Here is a 19,402-nt window from a genome sequence, read left to right on the forward strand (position 1 = left end):
ATAGTCACCCAGTTTTGTCCTCACATTCAACACCACCTTCGAATTCACACCCCATTTTCCGTGGCTTATGGCAGATGGCAACTAAATTCTCTGTCTCAGCTTTCATTCTGCTGCATCAAACAAGCTGTGCTCGGGTAACCTCCTCAAACAGACTCTTCTTTTCCTTGGCTGTGCTGACAAGCCCTCTCTAGGCAGGCTGGATTAGCTGCTGCTGCTGCTGAAGGGTGCTCACAGCAATATGTGACTCCCCAAGGAGATGGCCAGACCAGCTGGCACGAACACTTCACTTCCCTGCCACAACTCTCCAGTCTCGCATCCCAAGATAAGTATTTGGTTTTTGTGCCATTGTTTCATATTGGTAATGACGCCCCTCAGTTCATTCCTTTCTGGCAGCAATTCTTTTCTTTTTGCTTTTCTATCTCATCAGTTTGCTTGGGTTTTTTTCCCCCCAAAAAAGATATTAAAGGAAAACATGAAACAAAGATTAGCTCCAAGGATAACATCCCAGGATGTCATCAGTAGCCTCCCTCAGCTCAGCACTTTGCATTTAACATTAATACTTCACACTGTTTCCCCCCGTGCCTGTGCTTTACCTTCATTGAAGTTCTCCTAAATTCCAGTCTTCTCCAGAACTAATAATTTCCATTTCAGGCTCTTCACTGAAGTCTGTTATTCAGTATCAGCAATAAAACATTTCCTTTGCCCAGAGCACCAAGCATCTCAAAAAAGGCCAACGTCGACTGGTTTCAGCCAGCACCGAGTTCACATTTGATCTTGCTTACATGCTTGTCTTTATAAAAAGAGTTGGAACCTAAGTGGCCTTGAGGTGAAAGTAGCAGGCCTGCATTTTCCTGGAACATTTTCTCTTTGCCTTTTCCAAGGTATGGAACATTCTAAGAAGCGGAAGAATTTCCTAGTTTTTTTTGTAGCTGTCTGCTATCCCGTTTACTCTCACAACTGCAATTCAATGCTCTCCTGCTTTCAGCTTTGGAGTCTCTGAGAGCTGAAAGAATTTGCAACTTTTGACCTTTCCAGCACTTCACTTACGGAAATTCCCACTTGCCACTCCTATTATTTGTCCTGCCCTCACCCCTTTTAATATCATCACTGGAAAAACAACACCAAAAACCTGATTGTAAACATCAGTTATGTTTATTTAACAGTGACCCACGCGGAGCACAAAACCACAGCAGCACTTGGCTGAGGTTTTATCCACTTCAAATTCCCTTCATGCAGCCTGGCTCAAGCGCGATGCTGGGTTTACCACCGTAGGCGTTTCCCGGAGAGCGCCAATCTTTGGATTTACATCTTTATTAGATTTTACAGCACGGGACGAGCGAACCCTTTGAAAATCCTCCTTGGGGGTTCCTCCACCTGGCTACTGAGACAGCCGGGGAGTCCCGACGCCAGCGCCGAGTGCTCAAACGCGCCAGTGCTGCCGCGTGGCCTCCAGCCCGTGCCAGCCCGGTTCCTCCCGCTGGCCCCATCCCCGCATCCATCCCCGCATCCTTCCTCGCATCGCTCCCGCCGCGCGTTCCCGCTCCCGCCGCGCGTCCCCGCTCCCGCCGCGCGTTCCCGCTCCCGCCGCGCGTTCCCGCTCCCGCCGCGCGTTCCCGCTCCTGCCCGGCCGCCGCGGGGGGCGTGGTCTGCGGGGCGGGGCGGGGCGCTCTGGCCGCCCATTGGCCGGAGGCTTAGGAAGGGGCGTGGTTTGCCCGCGATGGGCGGGGCCTGGTGATCGCTGGGCTCGCTGGGCTGCGGGCGGGCCCGGGCGGCGCGCGCTGCGCTCGGCCGGCGGCAGGTAGGGCTGGGGCGGGGCCGGCGCTCTCCCGGCACTCTCCCGGTGCTTTCCGAGCGGTCTCCCGGTGCTGTCCAGGCGCTCTCCCGGCGCTTCCCATCCTCCCTCGGCGCGTCGTGGGGGGCGGGGTGGCGGTGCAGGGACCGCCGCAGCGGGCGGGCCGCGGCCGGCCTGGCTCCCCCCCTCCAGCCCGGGCTGTGGCGCACGGGGCGGGCGCGGCCCGGGCGGTGTCACGGCGTGTCCGGGAGACCCCCGGCTCCGGGGCTGCGCTCTGGTACCGCCCCGGGAGAGCGGGGCTTGCCCGGGTGCTGGGGAGGTGTGCCGGGGAGCTGTGGCGGGCAGAGCTGGCCTGGAGGGTGCGGGAGCTGAGCTGAGCTGCCGGGAGTCCCGGCTTGCCGAGGCGCCCGTCCGGGGCCGGTCACAGGGGTGCGGGTCTGGAGCATCCTTCTCGTGAGGAGAGACTGCGGGAGCTGGGCCCGTGCAGTGCGGGGGAGAGAAGACGGACGGGATCTTGTTAGGGCATATAAATGTCTCTAAGGCAGGTGCCGAGGGGATGGTGCCAGGCTCTTTTCAGTGGTGCCCGGTGGATGAGGAGCAGTGTCTGTAAACTGAAACACAAGAAGTCCCACCTCAGCATGGAGAGGGATTTCTTTACACTGAGGGTGGCCAAGCACTGGCACAGCTTCCCAGGGAGGCTGTGGAGTCTCCCTCCCTGGAGACATTCAGACCCCACCTGGACACGCTCCTGTGTCACCTGCTCCAGGTGACCCTGCCCTGGCAGGGGGCTGGACTGGATGATTTCCTGAGATCCCTTCCAACCCTGACAGTTCAGTGAATCTGTGAGAACGCTATGTTGCAAAAGGGCCCTGCACACCACCCAGATCTTGGGTCTACCCCCATGTGCATAGCATGTCTGCCACCTGTGCTGTAAATGTTCTGAACTGGGCAGGTGGTGTATGTGCAAGAAACTTGTTCTCTGAACTTAATTTTTCTTGAGCCTATCTAAGTACATGATAAGGAGTCCACTTTACATGGTAGTTGTCAAAAATAGCATCACATTTGTGACAGGTTCAGCTATCAAAGCCCAGAACAACTGTATGTTATAGCACGAAGTGCTTTAGCACTTGCAAGTTCTTACCGCACTTTCTTAAAGCAGGAAAGCTTTGTGCTTTAACACAAATTACAAACTAGAGTACATGAAAAAGTTGGATCTTCTCTTACGGAACTTTTTTTATATGTATATGCAGAGCTACCATGCATTACTGTGTAATGTGTGGATATCAAGAAACCTGTTGTTGCTGTTCAGTTTTGTCAACAAAAGGATGTGTGCATCTGATGACTCTTTGGAGATTTTCCCCTGATATTTGTGTTTTTTTCAATTTCAGATATAATTCAGTTGGAAGAACGTATGGCTGGCAAATAGTAAGTATGATACTCTCTGCTGTGCTAAACTGTGCTCAGTGGTAGTTTGACAGTGCTGTGAATAGAAAAATTCTCTCTTTTATTTCATGTAATTTCTCTAATAGTTTCTGCTCTAAACTCTTTTGCTAATACAGGAAAGTCACTGCTCTTTTGGAAGGCCTCCCATTCCACTGCACCAGGACTTTCCAGCTGAATCTTGGTGGAAGTATGTTTTGGGTATTGTTTTGGTTTTGCTCACAACAGCAGTCGTTATGAGGATGGCATGGGGATGCCTTTTCACTTCCTTTGAAGTAGTTTTCAGCCTTTTCCTTTGCCTTTGCAGCTGTGTGTGTGGTGTCAGCTGGCTGGGAGGCTCTCACAGCTGAGCTGGCAGCCCCTGGAGGTGGTTGTGGGTGCAGAACGTGTGGCCTTGGTCGCGTGGTTCAGTGCTGGCTGGTGACACGTGCCCCATTCCAGAGCCAGATGAAAACCCCGCAGTGTGAGGGTGTGCACACTTCACTGGAGGTGCTGGCACCTAAATTAATTCTTTATGGAGTTGGGTCAGCATCTGCATTGTAGCCCGTGGGACTTGGTGCTGCCTACCTGACAGCACGGGTTGTTTCCCTGCCTGCTTTGCTTTGGCAGAACACAGATGGTGTTCTTGTCTGTGGCCCTGCAGAGTAAAAGATGCCCTGGGTACTTGCACAGGTTGTGTTCTGTCTGGTCTGCTTTCCTGTGTGCCACAAACACTCTTTCTTGTATTCATTTTGAAATGCCTCTGTTGATTTCAAGTTCCAACGACTTAGGCTGTCCTACTTCACAAACTCTCACCTTCTCCTGTTACCATCTGCTCAATCAGGTCTGGCTACTTTTCACTGTGCTCCTTTTGTTCCCTCAGTGTAGGGCTGTGCAAAAAGCTTTTAATTTCTTTTGTGTCTTTTTCCAGCTTAAGAGGCTCAGCTAATATATCTTTTATAGTCATGCATATGACTTGTTCCTTTGTGCATTTTGTGAGAGCTCTGGGGTGCTGCCTGTGAGAAACTTGTGGATTCATGTGTCTTACAAAGCTTTGTTTTGTTTTGCCGTAGCCTCTGAAGAAATATCAGATTGTAGCAGATTTATTTCACTGTTGCCCTTCAAAAGCAATTTAATTAGGTATTTACAGCTTAAGGGACTTCCTAGTCCTTCACACCAGAAAGCTGTCATCTTTATGATGACTATTAAGCCATTGAAATGTAAACTCTTAACTTTTCCTGACTGTAAGAAAATACTAATTGAGATAATTAGAGATATTTTTGGCCTTGTTGAATAAAAGAACACGTAAGCCAATGCAATTTGATAATGCTGTGGGAAAAAATAGTCCTGTCCTTCCAGTGGCCTCCTCCTTGATCTTCATGCCAGAACATGAATTTGTACAGCTGTATAAGACTAAGGAAATAAAGTAGTCGGGAGAAAAATGAGCATTTTTCATGTGGACCTTTATTTCCAACTTGAGAACAAGGTGAACTGTGTATGATGGGTAAGAAAAGGAGGCTTTAATTTATTTCAAGATTAGCATCTGCTAACGCTAAGATGCTTTTTATATTAGCATGTAGATTGTGAGGTCCCAAGCAGTGTGACAGATTTATTTGGGGAAATATCAGACTAAATCTACTCATATAGTTTGTTGAGTGATAGATACAAAAAACCAAAATAAGTCTTCTTTTAGTTTTTCATATTTACTTGGGTATAAATTAAATGTTATATAAACAAAACATTCCTTCAAGCTCCACGGCTTCTTTCTGTCCAGAAGGCTGGCTAAACAAATTCCTGAGAAAAGAGCGCTGTATAGCAATTCCAGAATAAAAATGTAGGTTGTTTAGCAGAAATGTTGCTTTTACCCCAAGTGTTTAATAATGATCATTCAAGATGCAGAATTTAAATTTTTCAGCTGCGAGATGTTGCCTCTGGTGGTGCAGTCATATCTATTTCTATTAAGAATAATGATTTTTTTTGTTATTTGTTAATGAATTTGCCTGTCTTACAAGTGGTAGCCAGCTTTCCTCCGATCTCAGCCTGGGAACCATAACTAGGATGTAACTTGGGCTGGTTGTTAGATTTTTGTCACTACAACCACTTAGTCTTGATTGTCTCTCCTAGATTGCTGGAAGGCCTGGGAAGTTGACTGGAAGCAGCAGAAGAGGGTGAAGGTTCCAAGGCTGTGGTAAGTTCGCTATTTTAAACCAGCCAGGAGAAGAGCTGGGAAAGGAGCTGGTATGGAACCGTGAGTCCAGGAGTGAATCACTCGGTGATGAATTGTCTGCAGCTGTGTGTGGGAAGATGAAAGAGCTGAGAATTTAGAAAGAGGAGGCAGCAGTAGCTGGCAGCATGTTCTTGGTCATGGTGAAGGGAGGGAATGTGCATGCAGAGTATGAGGCAGGTACTTGATGCTTCACATTTTCATAAAGCTGTGAAACACACTAATCCATTTATCCTCAGCGTGTGTTTGCTAATTAGAGCATTAATCATTTCTTTACTGCTCAAATGGGAAACCAGGGAGAAGTATGATGTTTTCCACTGGTGAAGTGCAAGTTTAGTGTGGAAGTCAAAACTAGAAGTTGGCTAACCTTGACACCATGCTCTGTGAGCCTTGTTCATATATCATTTTCTAGGAATGTAATGGTAGTAATAGCTTGCCAATTTAAGATTTTAGTGTGATTGCACGTTATATCTTACTATCTAACTTACCAATCCAAAGTATTTCCAATGAGGTTATTTATTGATTTTTTTTCCTCCTAAAGTGGCTTTCTAGAAGATGACCATAGAAGATCTCCCAGAGCCTTCCTTCGAAGGAGATTCCCTCATTGAAAGAGAACGATTCTTATTCCCCAACTCTGAAACATCTGTTACTTTTTCTGTTGCTGCAGCACCAATGCCTTCAGACTGTGGTATGTACTTTAAACAGAAAATGAATTTGTGATCAGCAGAGAATAAATTTGAATAATAAATTTTTAGAAAAGCTGTCAACTTTTAATTATTTCTATCCAGAAAAAGTTTTCTTCTTATTAAATGGATTCTCTGTTAAATGAAATGAAAGATGAAGACCCACGCTTTTTCAATTTTTCTTATTGCATACAATATAAATTATTTATTTTCCGTTGTACAGTTCTGTGCATGTGTGGTCATGTTTGTACTTTCACATCTCAGTGTAGAATTGGATATTGTGTTAAGATGTAACATTGGAGTAAGTAAGGGAAGTTAATCTACACCACATTTAAAACCTCTAGAGTTATACTTTTTCTTGTGCTTTAGTATGTAAATGATGTACTAGAAGAGGATATTTCTGTTGGAAGTGTATGTTTTGTGGTGGTAAGGACTGTAAAGCTGGTAAGGTAAGGACTGTAAAGTGGTAGAAAATTATACCAAGTATCAGTGATCAGCTGTCAGAATAATATTTGCCTTCAGTAACTGTCTTCACGTATATAAATCATAATAAAATTTCTGACTGTATATAATATGTTAAAATGTCACTGTAGGTAAGGAGCTTCACTGATAGCTGCAATTATAATGCCTTTGAATGTTGCAGAAGATATTAATAGCATCTATATACTTCAAAAATCACTCCTTCCACTTCTGTGTTTCCCATGCATTGATTAGAGCAATCAGCTGTATTCAGGAAGAATAAATACATGTGATGTTCTGTCTTTGAGAGGCTCAGCATTCTTGAGACCCAATTTATAAGTTATCTCAGGTTGGGAATGTAAGTGTTCCATATGATATGTTCAGTACATGGATGTGTGTCTTTACATGGTTTAGCCCTGTTCTCATCACTTCTCTCTCCTAGTCTGCTCTAAGTACTGCCATGACTTATTTCAATCTACTTTCTTATCCCTTAGATAGTTTCCATTTGCCTTCTTTAAACATTGTTTTGTTGTGGTATCTTCTAATAACCCTATGATTGCACTGCTATGTGTTCTACCTGGTTTCTGCCGACTCACTGAATTAAAAAAAAATTCCTTTTATAGGAGATTGCTATCACCTGTGTAACAGTAACACTGCTGAATCTGGGTAAAGGAGGTTAAACCATGGCAGAGAGAGATTCTCGGTCTTTACATTCAGTGCATTTATTTTCCTTTATGCAGTTGGGCACTGTGATCAATCCTTGGGAAAGACAGAGGGGGAGGAAGTAATATTTTAAGGTATCTTGATGCCATTGCCATCTTTTCATGGGATTCATTGCTTTTAACAGATTTTCTGTAGCATTGCTTTGTTTGCAAAGACTATAGCTGATCACCTGTTAAGCACTTAGGGTGGTTGTTTTTAATCCTTGATACAGTCTCAGATTTTTACCCTACCATGCTGATTGTAAAAGTTAATTTCTGATAGATGATTTGGATCAGGTTTGTGGCTAGAAATCTTCCTGGTGGAGTAAGAACTGTGAATATTGTGCAGGATCATTATTCTTGCTGCCTCGTTGTCTGTTTACTTCATAGCTTTCAGCTGTAGATCAGCTGTGGTTTATGTGGAAGGTAAATATTAGTGGATAAATCACTGGATGTGTGTTAATGCATTGGATGTAGGGAAGAAGCACACTTCTTGTAGTGCTGGGAGATAAAACGTTTGGGGTTTTTTTATATGCTAGGTGCAAATAAAAATTAATGGTAAATGTCAGTGAAAGTTGTCCTCCTTTTCCATTCTTGTTGAGTCAAGGTGATGGAGTTTGAGGAACTCTGAATAGCCAGGAAGCAAACTCAGTATGTGCTCTTATCTGTTAATCCAATCTAGAAGTCAGGTATGCTGTTTCTGGGGAAAGGTTGGGATGATTCACCCAGGAGTGGTTTATGCCATGTCACACACCCAGATGGGTGATGGTGTGTGTTGCTTAACCTGTCTATCCTGTCTGAGATCTGTGAATCTGTGATGGGTGTGAGCTGAGTTGTACATTTATCCAAAACCTGTTTAAAAGGCAGCTTCCTAATGGCTGCAGCAGGGATAAAAGTTCAGTGTTTGCCATGGTTCATTTGCTGATGCTAGTAGACTCTGCTTTCATTCCCTCTCATTGCCATTGCTATCCAGATTCTTTTATAGAATTTTCCAGAGCTGGAAGAAATTCCACAGATTAAAAACAGAGGATGTGTATATACAAGCACACACACACCTGTGAGTAATGTGACGTACAGTTTTTTAATAAGGTGTTCTATGCACTTACAGTTTGGGTTGCCTGAAAGAACATGACGCTTAAAATCTTTATAAGTGGTGGTTTTTTTTTTTCCCCTGGTCTTGGTGTCATAATTTTTGAAGGTGTTTGTTTCCTGCAGCTGCCACCAGCTGGGATTGATGCATTAATGAAATACTGAAAATAGCAGAGGTCACAGAATGCCTTTGTGATTAGAGTGTGTGTTTATATTTTAGTATGTTCCATGTAAATTGTGATGGAAGAAGTTTTCTCTCTGCTGTTCTTTGCATCTGAGTTTGAAAAACTAGATGCATTTTAAACATCAAGGTCTTATATAGACTCTTTTCTTTTTTAACAGAGTTTTCCTTCTTCGATCCCAATGATGCAGCATGCCAAGAAATACTCTTTGACCCCAAAACATCAGTTTCTGAATTGTTTGCTATCTTAAGGCAGTGGGTTCCACAGGTCCAGCAGAATATTGATATTATTGGGAATGAGGTGAGATACAAATGGAGATCCTTGAGTGCTCTGTGTTAAATACTGTGTTGACAGTGAATAAAACCAGGTCATTCAGAAGCAGAATTAATCATAAATGCAGATACAGTTTCTGCCTTTTAACAAGTAGTGACTGATCATGCCTTGTATTCCACATGTTGTCAGATTTTATTTGGAAAAAGATAGATGATGGATAAAATTCAGTACATTTGCATAGATGGTATAAACAATGTTTCTCTCAAGGCAATTGTGTTGAGACCCTTCACCTTGGTGTTTCAGTTTCCTACTTAGCAGTAATCCCAAACTCAAACCCAAAAAATATATGAAGTTACCGTTAAGCCTGACCTTAAGGGCAATATTTCCAAGGCACAAAATGTGTTTCTAGTATTTCCAGCCTACTTTCTTATTTTTCTTCTGGATTACAGGTTTTTTTTGGGAACTGTATTGAAGATGATCCCTATCATATTATAACTGGGGACTTCTTTTTGGGGTTCTGTGGGAGTGGGGTGGGTAATTGTTGAGAGATCAAAGAACAAGGGGAGAGCTTCATAAATCATTTTCTCATGCAGTTAACTGCTTAGCTTTTTAGCATATGTTAGAAGGAGCAATATGAAGAATTTTTTTAATCTGTAAATAATGAAGGTTAGTTATAATGCTATTTATTACATTTGTGTGTGTTGCTCAGTTCTGCAGTTTAGAGTCTTTTCTGGCAGGCTTCTTTGTTGCTAGCCATTGCAGTGAATCCAGGAGTCAATATATCTGCAATAGCTTAGGAAATAGTAGTGATGTCAGAGATACTCCAGAGCTAAAATGTGTTCGTTTTCCACTTGCCTGTCAGATCATTAAAAGGGGTTGCAATGTGAATGACAGAGATGGACTCACTGATATGACTCTCCTACATTACACTTGCAAATCAGGGGCTCATGGCATTGGTGAGTAAAAAAAAAGTCATTATAGATGTAAAACCTAATTGACTCACATAAGCTTATCTCACTGACGCTTACAGAATTTTTCCTTGCAGTAGATTTTTTTTTTTGTGCTTGGTTTTCTCTGTTCTAGTGGCCATGAGCAAGGAAGATGCAGAACTGCAGCTGTAGCCATGAGGAGCAAGCTGAGTTAGTGGTATAGGTATTACACACAGTAGTACCAGCTTAAACAGATACTTCATGTAGCAAAGGCAGTTTCAGACTGAGGTGCAAGCTGCAAGTTTGCTATGGTTTTTGCTGCAGTTTTTTTACAGCAGAACATTTAGGTGGCTGGCTGTTCTTTCTGTTTTCTTTCTTTCACCCTGTTTGTGTCAGAAGAGAACAATAAACTTTGTTTGCATTATTATGGTCATAAATACTGGAAATGAGAGCACATTTAACTCTGTTTGAACACTCCTATTAACTTCTCTGTGTTTTGTTAGTTTTTTGTTGACCTGAGCCCACTTCTCCTCTGAGTTTGAGAGAAGTCTGGCATTGGTCATCTTCCCTGGTGTTGGCACAACTTTTAACGTAAACTTCAGTATTGTGATGTGCGATTCTTTTTCTTCTGTCTGATACTAAAACTCCTAGGTTTGCTGGCTGACACAGTACTTACATTAGAGAAAAACAGATAGTGTTGTTATACACTAGATATGATAAAGGGCAAATATTTCTGGATCCTAATCCTAAAAAAGAAAGACATAGTAATAGTTCTGCTGTGAGCTTGAAAGGCTTAATGTATGTTTTGTTTTACACATAAACATGTTATGTGTTTTTGAGGTCAAATAAATCACTAATGCATACTTTACAAAAATTACCCTGCAGGTGATGTTGAAACTGCTGTAAAATTCGCAACACAGCTTATTGATTTGGGTGCTGACAGCAGCTTGCGCAGCCGCTGGACAAATATGAATGCCTTGCACTATGCTGCCTACTTTGATGTTCCAGAACTGATCAGTGTTATTTTGAAAAATGCAAAGCCTAAAGGTAGGCATTGTGACCTTTGTTTTATGTAGTTGTTCATATTTTGTAGATATTAAGCTGATGTATTGTGGTCTGTAAGTCTGGTGTTCATTTATCCATTATACATAAATAATTTCTTATTCTTTTATTCAGCCTCATTGGTTCATTTTTCTCTTGAGCTATTTTTTAGTGCTTTACTGTCCTGTTTCCATTGCTGGTTTTTAAACTTGAGCTTTGTACAAGACAATAGAAGTTTCAAATAGACTGGAAAGCAAACAGGTTATTCTTAAGCTATTGAGAACTATGAGAATGTTTACAGAAAACCAAAGATACAACTATTTGAGTAAAATCTTGTGGTTTTTAAGGTTGCTTAAACATTGAGAAGTATGTTTGGCATGAGGGGAGGAGGTTAAAGGAGTAGTGGGGATTGGCAGTTGCATGTTGCAAACCTGTGACTGAGGCAATTTTGACATGCTCATTTTTCTGCTATATTTCTCAGCTATATAGAAGGTTGTGTTTAAGGAACAGTTTGACTTTAGTGTTTGGCATAAATAGATAACGCTTTTGGAGTGATACTGTGAAGGATTGGTAGTTGGGGCCCTATTTATACTAATGCACATGGAAATACAGAAATGGTTCTGATCAGAACTGTTTGTTTCTAATTTGGTTAGGACTGCAAAACCAGTAAGGAACTTCATCATTAAAAGTGTACAAATGTGAAATTGTTCTACTGTATATCCTTCTGATTGTGCTAGTTTGCAAAAGGATTTTTTATCTAGGGGACTCTGTCTTAGCAGTTTGAAAAGCTGGTAGGCTTTTGGAGTACCCAGGGCTTGCTTACACATCTTGAATCTCCATGGAGGTGATTGCTAAGCAGTGCTGTTACTGGTGTGACTTGCTTAGGAGGTGACAAGTGTGGGTAGGTAACAAAAGACAAAATCAGACTGCACAGTAGTTAAGTCCACATCACATTTCCATAGCCTGGCTTCCGTAATTTGCATCAGCAGTTCAGGTCTCCTTTGACCTTGTTTGCATTTGGTGTTCTCCTCCTGTGCAGTTCCTACAGAAGGCGTGGGACTTTGCTCAGATTTCCAAGGATACCACTCTGGTTACTGGGCAGTTGGCAATTCTTGGATAAGCAGCTGATATTTTTAATCTCAGGAAATATGTAAAATTATTTGCCCTGTGACATGGAAACAACGGATAGTCTGAATTAATAGAATAATTTTAGCTCTATACTTCATCAGGCAGCTTGCAGAAAAGGAAGAACATACATAGAAGGGCAAGCGTGCTTTGGATGGATCCATACTGAACTGGATAAAAAATGGTTGTTAATATAAAAATAACTTTTCGAGATGGTGGTGTGCTGACTCTGAGACACCCATTGTGAAGCACAGGTGTTTCCTTTTGATTTACTGCTGAACTGCTTTCTTTATGACTCTGTAGTTAAAGTCTTTATACAGATTTACTCCTCAGATGCTGCAGGAGAGAGCTAGTTTGGTCTTAGATTTTTAGAGGTTTTAAATACAAAAATTGTATATTATTTTCCTCTAGATAGTTTGGGGGTAGCTACCAGGTAACATTTGATACTTGTTTTTCTTTCTGTCACCTCTACTACGCCCACTTAGATCGAAGCTGTAAGAGAACTGTTCAGAAAATCTAAGCATGAAGCTTGCACGTCTGAGGAAGTCACACAGTCTAACTCAAAAAACTAAGCCATACGTCAGTTGTTTTTAAAAATCCTATTTTGATGCATGTAGCATCAAAACATGCACCTGTTGCTGGCTTGGTAGCTGATGCTACTGACCAGTATCTCTGCAGATTGGTTCCTATGTGTGCAGAAAATGTTTGGCTGTATCCCATGGAAGTTTCAATGGCTGTATACAGCTCCTCAGCTTCTAGCTGGTTTTAAACGGGCAATGTCTTCTGACCTTTGGTGCATAAGGGTACATCTGCATGAGTAGCTCTCATTATGACTGAGCATGTGAATACAGTCTTTTTTCATGTTTGTGTTCAATCAGTGCAATTGCAAAACTGTTAAATTCTGATTGCAAATTTGTTATAAAGATCTTTGATCTTTATCAAATTGAGTCAGTTTTATTAGTATGTATGAACTTAACATGTCTATACAGACATATATAACTGTCTATTTTCTATATTGTTGATGTTTTATTTGTTTATTTAGTGTAACTATATAAGGATGTTGATGCAGTTGGGATATACTTTGTTTATGACATTGTGAGAAAGGCTAGTATTTTTTGGGATGGAGACCGATACTGGAAAATGTGAGGAGACTCTTCAGCCCTGAGGTGGAAAGTTTTATGTTCCTCACTAGTATTTCAAATTGGAACATGATTGCTAATACTTGTGGTCTTTGGCTTGTGTATTAAATCAGCTGGCATTTTTAATTAACAGTGCTATACCTAACTGACTCTAAATGCCATCTCTCTAGTGTAATTTAAGAGAGGAGCCTCAGACTAAACAGACATTTAAACTCCAATCTTCTAGAACAGTAGTAACTTCACAGCAGGTTGGAAGATATATTGGGAACAACTGATGGAAATATATATTGTGCTAAATCACTTCCAGTCAGATGCAGTGCTCCATTTTCCAAACTATCAGTGTGAGACCCTTCAGAGTGCAATTCTTCGAAAACAAAGAAATTATAACAATCACCAGCTCTTACTTCATTCTTGGCCATTAGTAATTAAATCAGTAATTAAACCAGTAATTAAAGCAGATGTATAATCAGTTTTCCCTTGCCCTACTGCCTGCTCACGAAGAAAAACAACTGGTTGAAGATGCATCTCATTTTAATGTTTGACACCTAGAGGCAGTAAAATATAAATGTTTCTGAAACATTAAAAATTTAATTTACTTGCAAACCTTAAGTTACTCACTTGTTAATCTTGGCACAGTAGATTGGACACCCTGAGTAGCAGTAACTTTGCAGTTAAGCCATCAATATTAAAAAATGAGTGAAAGTACATGCTCATCTTCCAGGTTGGTTTGTGGTATGAATAAACAGATGCAAATAAGGTTGATATTCTATGTAGAATTACTTCTTATATGTGTTTGGTACATAAATAATGGTGTGTCTGTGTAAATGCTAACATAAACTGTAAGAATGAATGTCCTCTCCAGGAATCTGTAGGGGGAAATGTTCATGTAACAGACTTGTATACCTCACATGTGATGTTTAATTGCAGATGTGGATGCCACCTGTAGTGATTTTGATTTTGGAACAGCTTTACATATTGCTGCATTTAACCTATGCACAGGAGCTGTCAAGTGTTTACTGGAACATGGAGCAAATCCTGCCTTTAGGGTAAGGAGTTAGGTTGTAGACTTACCAGAAGGTGAAAAAGGTACTTGAATAAACTGAACAGTCTGTCCAGGATTTTGACTAGCTAAAAGTGTGCTACATGGAGTGAGAGTGCCTCAGAAAAAAAATATTTGCAACTCATAGTGGATGATTTTGTATGCTTTGTCCTACTTGTGTGTTGAAATTTGTATTTTTTTTGTCGTGATCTGGTTCATTAGTTCAAGTAAGTTTCAAGAGGTTTTTCTGTTTGTGGTTTGAGCTTTCATTTATTAATACTCATGGTTGTCTTGCATCAGCTGGGTCCCCGTGGCAGTGGGGGATCTTTTCAGAAATGAAGGAGTGCAGTCTTTGCTCTCCAGAAGTGCAATGTTGTGCTTAGCAGTGAGCCTGGTGTTAGCATGGGTAACTGAGAATGCATAAACATCACCTGCTCTCCTTAGTAACCTAATAATAGGCATAGGTTATAGTGCAGAGTGTTGCTAATATATGTCTAGCCACAATCTTGGGTTTTGATTGAGTTTTGTGTTTGATTTGGGTGTTTGGGGTTTTTTTCTTGTTTGTGTTTTTGAGGGGAAGAGCTTGGAAGGTTTTCTTATTTTAGCAAAACCAGTATCTCAGTTCTCTGTTTTCAAATGCAGGGGGTTATTTTAAATGAGAAATCATAGTTGTTTTAAGCATACTCAAAAGTAATTTCATGTGGCACTGTTGCTGTTAAATCTTCTGGAACGTTATTGTCCGTACAGTTCTTCATGATATTCAATCTAGATCTCTTGGAAAATGGTGGGTTTCTTTTTGTCCCTTTATTCAGTGTGCATGACTGTGTCTCAAGTTCTCTGGCAGCTGTTATGTTTAGGAGTCTGTTGTCACAGGCAGTGCTGCTTTGTAGTTGCACAAGCTTTCTGAGCTGGCAGAGGTGGCTGTGCCCTTGAGAAGGGAAATCCTGAGCTTCCACTTCGCCTTCTTGCCACTGCTCTGCCCCTGCTTTGTGTGGGCACAGAGGTTTGCAGGGCACCCTGGTGGGCTGAATTGTGGGGCTGATGTGACCAAAATAATCTCTAATGTCATGACTACAAACTCAAACTCCCCACCCAACTTTAACCCAGCTATTTCCTGTTTCTAAGGTAGTGTGATTTTTACTTACGAAGTGATTGGAGATTTTTAAGGAATGGTGGGTGTTGAGTTGCTCAAACCTGCAGTAAAGTTTTGACTAGAGACAGTGTGTAGAGTTTGATTATTTGGGAACAGCAGTGTAAATTATGAGTAAGTATTATACTTTTCTAGCTTTGAAATGGGTTGAGAGGGGGCTCAGGAAACGTTGAACTTCTAGTCTGTTTTGGAGGGACCAAAACAAAATACAGTTTTACTCTGCATGATTCCTTCTGGTAATGTCTGAGTCCAGGGGCTCAGTTGAGACAAATTTGGAAGACTGAGATGATTATTTTGCTGCAGGTGTTGTGAAAATGGGCAGACAGCCAAAGCTCCACACCAATGGCTTTGCTAAAGAGTGTAGGTAGAACTGTCCCTGGAGCAGCCTGACAGTACCTGCTGTCTGGGCAGCTGGCCTGGAGCTGAGGTTAATTCCAGGGGAGCTGGTGCTCCAACAACTCATCCTGTCACATATGACATGCAGGGAATCACAGCCACGGCTCTCTGGGACAGGGACATGTTTGGAAAGAACTCTGTCCTTAATCCATCTCTCATAGGATAGTCTGTGTCTAGATAAACCTGAACAGATTTATTCAGGCATTTGTGTGAGCCATCACATTTGCATATTCTATACACACAATGTACTTTTAAATTCCCTCTTACATGTGGAATAAGTCTCACCCAGGAGCAGGCTATATGCTGAGTAAAGATAGATTCTTTGGGAGGAGTTGGCATTTAGGTGTTGTCATTACAGACCAAAAGTCTGCCTTGCTTTCCTAACTCTATGTTCAGGTACACAGAGGTACCTGAACACACAAGTGTCTTGTTTCAGGTGTTCTGAGTCCTAATAATGTTCTTAAATTTGAAAATGTTGGTTACCTGTCAAAAATTTCAAAAATTAGATGCTGTACATACTAGCTAATTTATCTAAGGATGTTTTGGTATCCTTATTTGAAAATGTGGATTTTTTCATAGTTGTTTATATTCTAGGAAAAAAAAAAATCTAATAAAGAAGATTAAACACTTCGTGAAACACTGTGGTTTCACCTGGTCAGATTTATCTTGTAACAACATTAAATCCTGTGCTATGTTATGTTTTTTCAGAATGACAAAGGGCAAATTCCAGCAGATGTGGTTCCTGATCCAGTAGATATGCCACTGGAAATGGCAGATGCAGCAGCCAGTGCAAAGGAAATCAAGCAGATCCTGCTGGATGCAGTGCCTCTCTCGTGTGACATCTCCAAAGCCATGATTCCAACCTACGACCACGTCACAGGCAGGGCCATGCTTTTATCACTTGGCTTGAAGCTGGGAGATCGTGTTGTTATTGCAGGACAGAAGGTATGGCCATGAACCTGGCACTACTCTCATAATCCCTGGGGAGTCCATTTATTTACCACTTTGAAGACATACCTCAATTTGAGGGTCTGAAATGCTTTCTGGAAAGTGTGATCTCTGGATGGCAGCAAGGAACTGGTTAGGGAAAGTAATAAACTGAAAAGTTGTGTGACAAAGTCATTATTATGAAAAGCAGTTTTGACAGGCATAGGCTGCATTTTGTGTCTTTAAATGGTTTTTAACAGTCTCCTATAGTACATCAGCATGGCTTAGCTTTTATTAACATTTTTGGTGTCACATCAAAGGGATGGTAAAATTCGCAAATGACTTTGTGAGTTGCCCAGCTTTGTTAGGAGTGTGCATTCGTGAAATACTCCTGATACTTTCCAGAAGGCAGGGAAAAAACCCTTCAGTTTTGCTTAGCCTATAGTAACCCAATTTCACTGGTGCAATGCAGCTAAAATCTTTGAAGCAGTGCTGTGCCAACAGGGTTGTTACATGGTTCTGTGGAAGGATAAGGATGTAGTTAATAGAGGTCCAGCTCAAATGTGACTAGCTCTTTAGAAGCTGCCACGACAGCCACCTTTCTAAAAGCATATTTTAAAACTGTAGCATTAATATTGCATTCAGTATTCAGGCTTTTTATTTGCTCTGATAGCAAGGAATCTAAGTGCTAGAACTCTTTCAGAGAAGTACCTTTTTCCTGGTAAATACTAAAAGCATTTGTGAGCAAAATTTTATATTTTAATGGCTTTCGCTTTAATAGCTTTCCCAATATAACTTCAGATTTGTAACTGTCACAACTGAAAGATTCTAAAGTGATCTCCAGCAAGAGTGTGAAGCAGCTCCCATTGTGTATTTTAATTTGGTGTATTCTTGAAATTGGGTCAGGGAAAGCAAAGGAATCACTAGCTATGCAGAAGGCATTTTAACTGAAGTATGTACAGAAAGCCACTTATTCTTTAAATACAGAAGTTTCTTTATCAGAAATCACAGTGGCAGCAAGAGGAGATAATGTAAGTGCGAGTTAATGGAGGCTTTAGAGCACAAAAGTGATGAAATTTTTGCTCTTGTGTATCTTTCCTCTAAGTAAGGCCCACAGAACAGTTTGTACTGTAATGTGCTCATTGTGCATGGATAGAGCTGCCTGGGTTTGATTGCTTTTATTCTTCTAATTGATTATGCTGTTGCAGTGTTTTTTAAGGAGTTGTTGGAAGTTGTTTTGGTGCTGCCAAAGGCCAGCAGGGCTTTGCAGCTAGCTTGTTTTTCTTTAAGGAAGCCAAATCTGTTCTAGAGCAGGTGGGAAGAAGGAATGTGATTGTGCTTTTTGAACTTCCATTTTCACAGCAGCTTTCCTCCCTTCCTTCCTTTGTGTGCGAGGAGCTGTTGTGCATACTCCCACGTTGCTTCCCACCCCTTTTCTCCATTTGCTTGAATGGAGAAGTTGTTCTCAGCCCTGCCTTCCCCTCCTCCTCGATACTCCTAAATTCCTTCAGGGTGGAGCAAAACTGAAAACAGGATGAGTAGAATGGTGCCCTGTTTTTAACCTTCTCCTGGATTAGTTCTCATTCTGGAATATGGAAGCTGGGATGAGGGCACATGGAACAGCAGCATTTTTTTGAGCTACATTTATGGATTCCCGTTGTCTTTCCTGCTTCTGCAGTCTCCTAATACGTCAGCTTTAATGAAGCTTGAAAGCCAAGCACAGTAGATGCCAGAGGGAGAATGGATTCCTCTCCTGACCCCTACTGTGCCTGTCGTTATGGTTGTATTGCAGGGTAGGAAGCTGTGTGAGCAGGTGTTCATGTACGTGATTTGGGGCCCCACAGCTCCACCAGCTCCTGCTCTGCTAGACTGAGTGTCCATTTGGATCACATCTGATGAAATGGGAGTGCAGGGAGACCAGCAGCTGGGAGAAAGCTGCTCCTGCTGTGTCTCATGCAAGAGAGATCCCCTGCTCCTTGCTTGCACAGGTCCTTGGGCAATATTGGAGCTGCAGTTTTGCCATCTCCCACCTCTGATTTAAGATATTGGCTGTTCTCTCTGCTCAGTAAATGCCCTTTGGCTGGTGCCTGGAAAATAAGTGGAGGAATTCTAGGAATCTGTGGGGCTGCTTGGCCAAACTTCCCCTGGATGAATTTTTATCCCTGTGTCAATGGCTCAAGGGTCTCAGTCTAGATTAGAGTGACATACCTGCCTATAACAATGAATTTTAAGGAGATCTTTAGCATAAGAGAAGAGGCTCTGGGTTGTGTTTATTTCTTTACAGACATCAGGAAAGAGTAGCTGGAAGGTTTTATATTAAAAAAAAATTTGTTTCTATCTGTTTACTCTCTGAGGCTTGGATTAAACAGTGGAGTCATAGTGTAAAATGAACTAATATTAAGGTCAAGTGAGATGAGGAAAACTGAGCAACTGAAAGATCAAAGTTTTTTCTTACTAAAACTAATTTAAAAATCAAATATAAAAATGAATTTAAATCAATGTTAAATGCATCTCTTGTAGTTATTCCTACCCTGTAGTTATTCCTACCTAAGGTAGTTATTCCTACCCTACCCTATTCCTACCCTTCCTATTCCTACCTGTTTGGTTGAAGTGTGTGAACTTATAATGTGTTTTTGTGGAGAATGAGGTCTACCAGCAGGACTGGTCTGTCTTGATATTCTTCATATGCTTATCTGTTCAGAGTTTATAGTATTTATTGAAGCAACAGCAAATGTTTAAAACATTTTAAATGTTTAAAACATTTGCTGACTTTTAAAATTTTGTTTAATCATAAGGAAGGAATAGAAGACTTATGAATCTTTTCCAAAGAAAAC

General features: G+C 41.6%; 1 protein-coding gene across 8 annotated transcripts in view; it reads left to right on the top strand.

Annotated features, from left to right (window-relative positions):
* The first annotated feature begins 1,736 nt into the window (after nt 1-1,736).
* Nucleotides 1,737-19,402, top strand: part of CLIP4 (CAP-Gly domain containing linker protein family member 4) — a 30,792-nt gene continuing 13,126 nt past the window's right edge. For 2 of the 8 annotated variants that reach the window (XM_038131015.1, XM_038131021.1), the window contains exons 1-9: nt 1,737-1,798; nt 3,181-3,217; nt 5,336-5,399; nt 5,977-6,123; nt 8,710-8,849; nt 9,685-9,778; nt 10,637-10,798; nt 13,984-14,102; nt 16,350-16,586. In XM_038131015.1, the coding sequence (XP_037986943.1) occupies nt 5,991-6,123; nt 8,710-8,849; nt 9,685-9,778; nt 10,637-10,798; nt 13,984-14,102; nt 16,350-16,586 (885 nt within the window). In that variant the 5' untranslated portion in view covers nt 1,737-1,798; nt 3,181-3,217; nt 5,336-5,399; nt 5,977-5,990. Of the gene's footprint in view, nt 1,799-3,180; nt 3,218-3,351; nt 3,423-4,303; nt 4,716-5,335; nt 5,616-5,976; nt 6,124-8,251; nt 8,336-8,709; nt 8,850-9,684; nt 9,779-10,636; nt 10,799-13,983; nt 14,103-16,349; nt 16,587-19,402 lie in introns of those variants that run through there. The other 6 variants (XM_038131019.1, XM_038131016.1, XM_038131018.1 and 3 more) reach the window with 6 other exon arrangements.

The sequence above is a fragment of the Motacilla alba genome, chromosome 3 (assembly GCF_015832195.1).
Source record: "Motacilla alba alba isolate MOTALB_02 chromosome 3, Motacilla_alba_V1.0_pri, whole genome shotgun sequence".
NCBI lineage: Eukaryota > Metazoa > Chordata > Aves > Passeriformes > Motacillidae > Motacilla > Motacilla alba.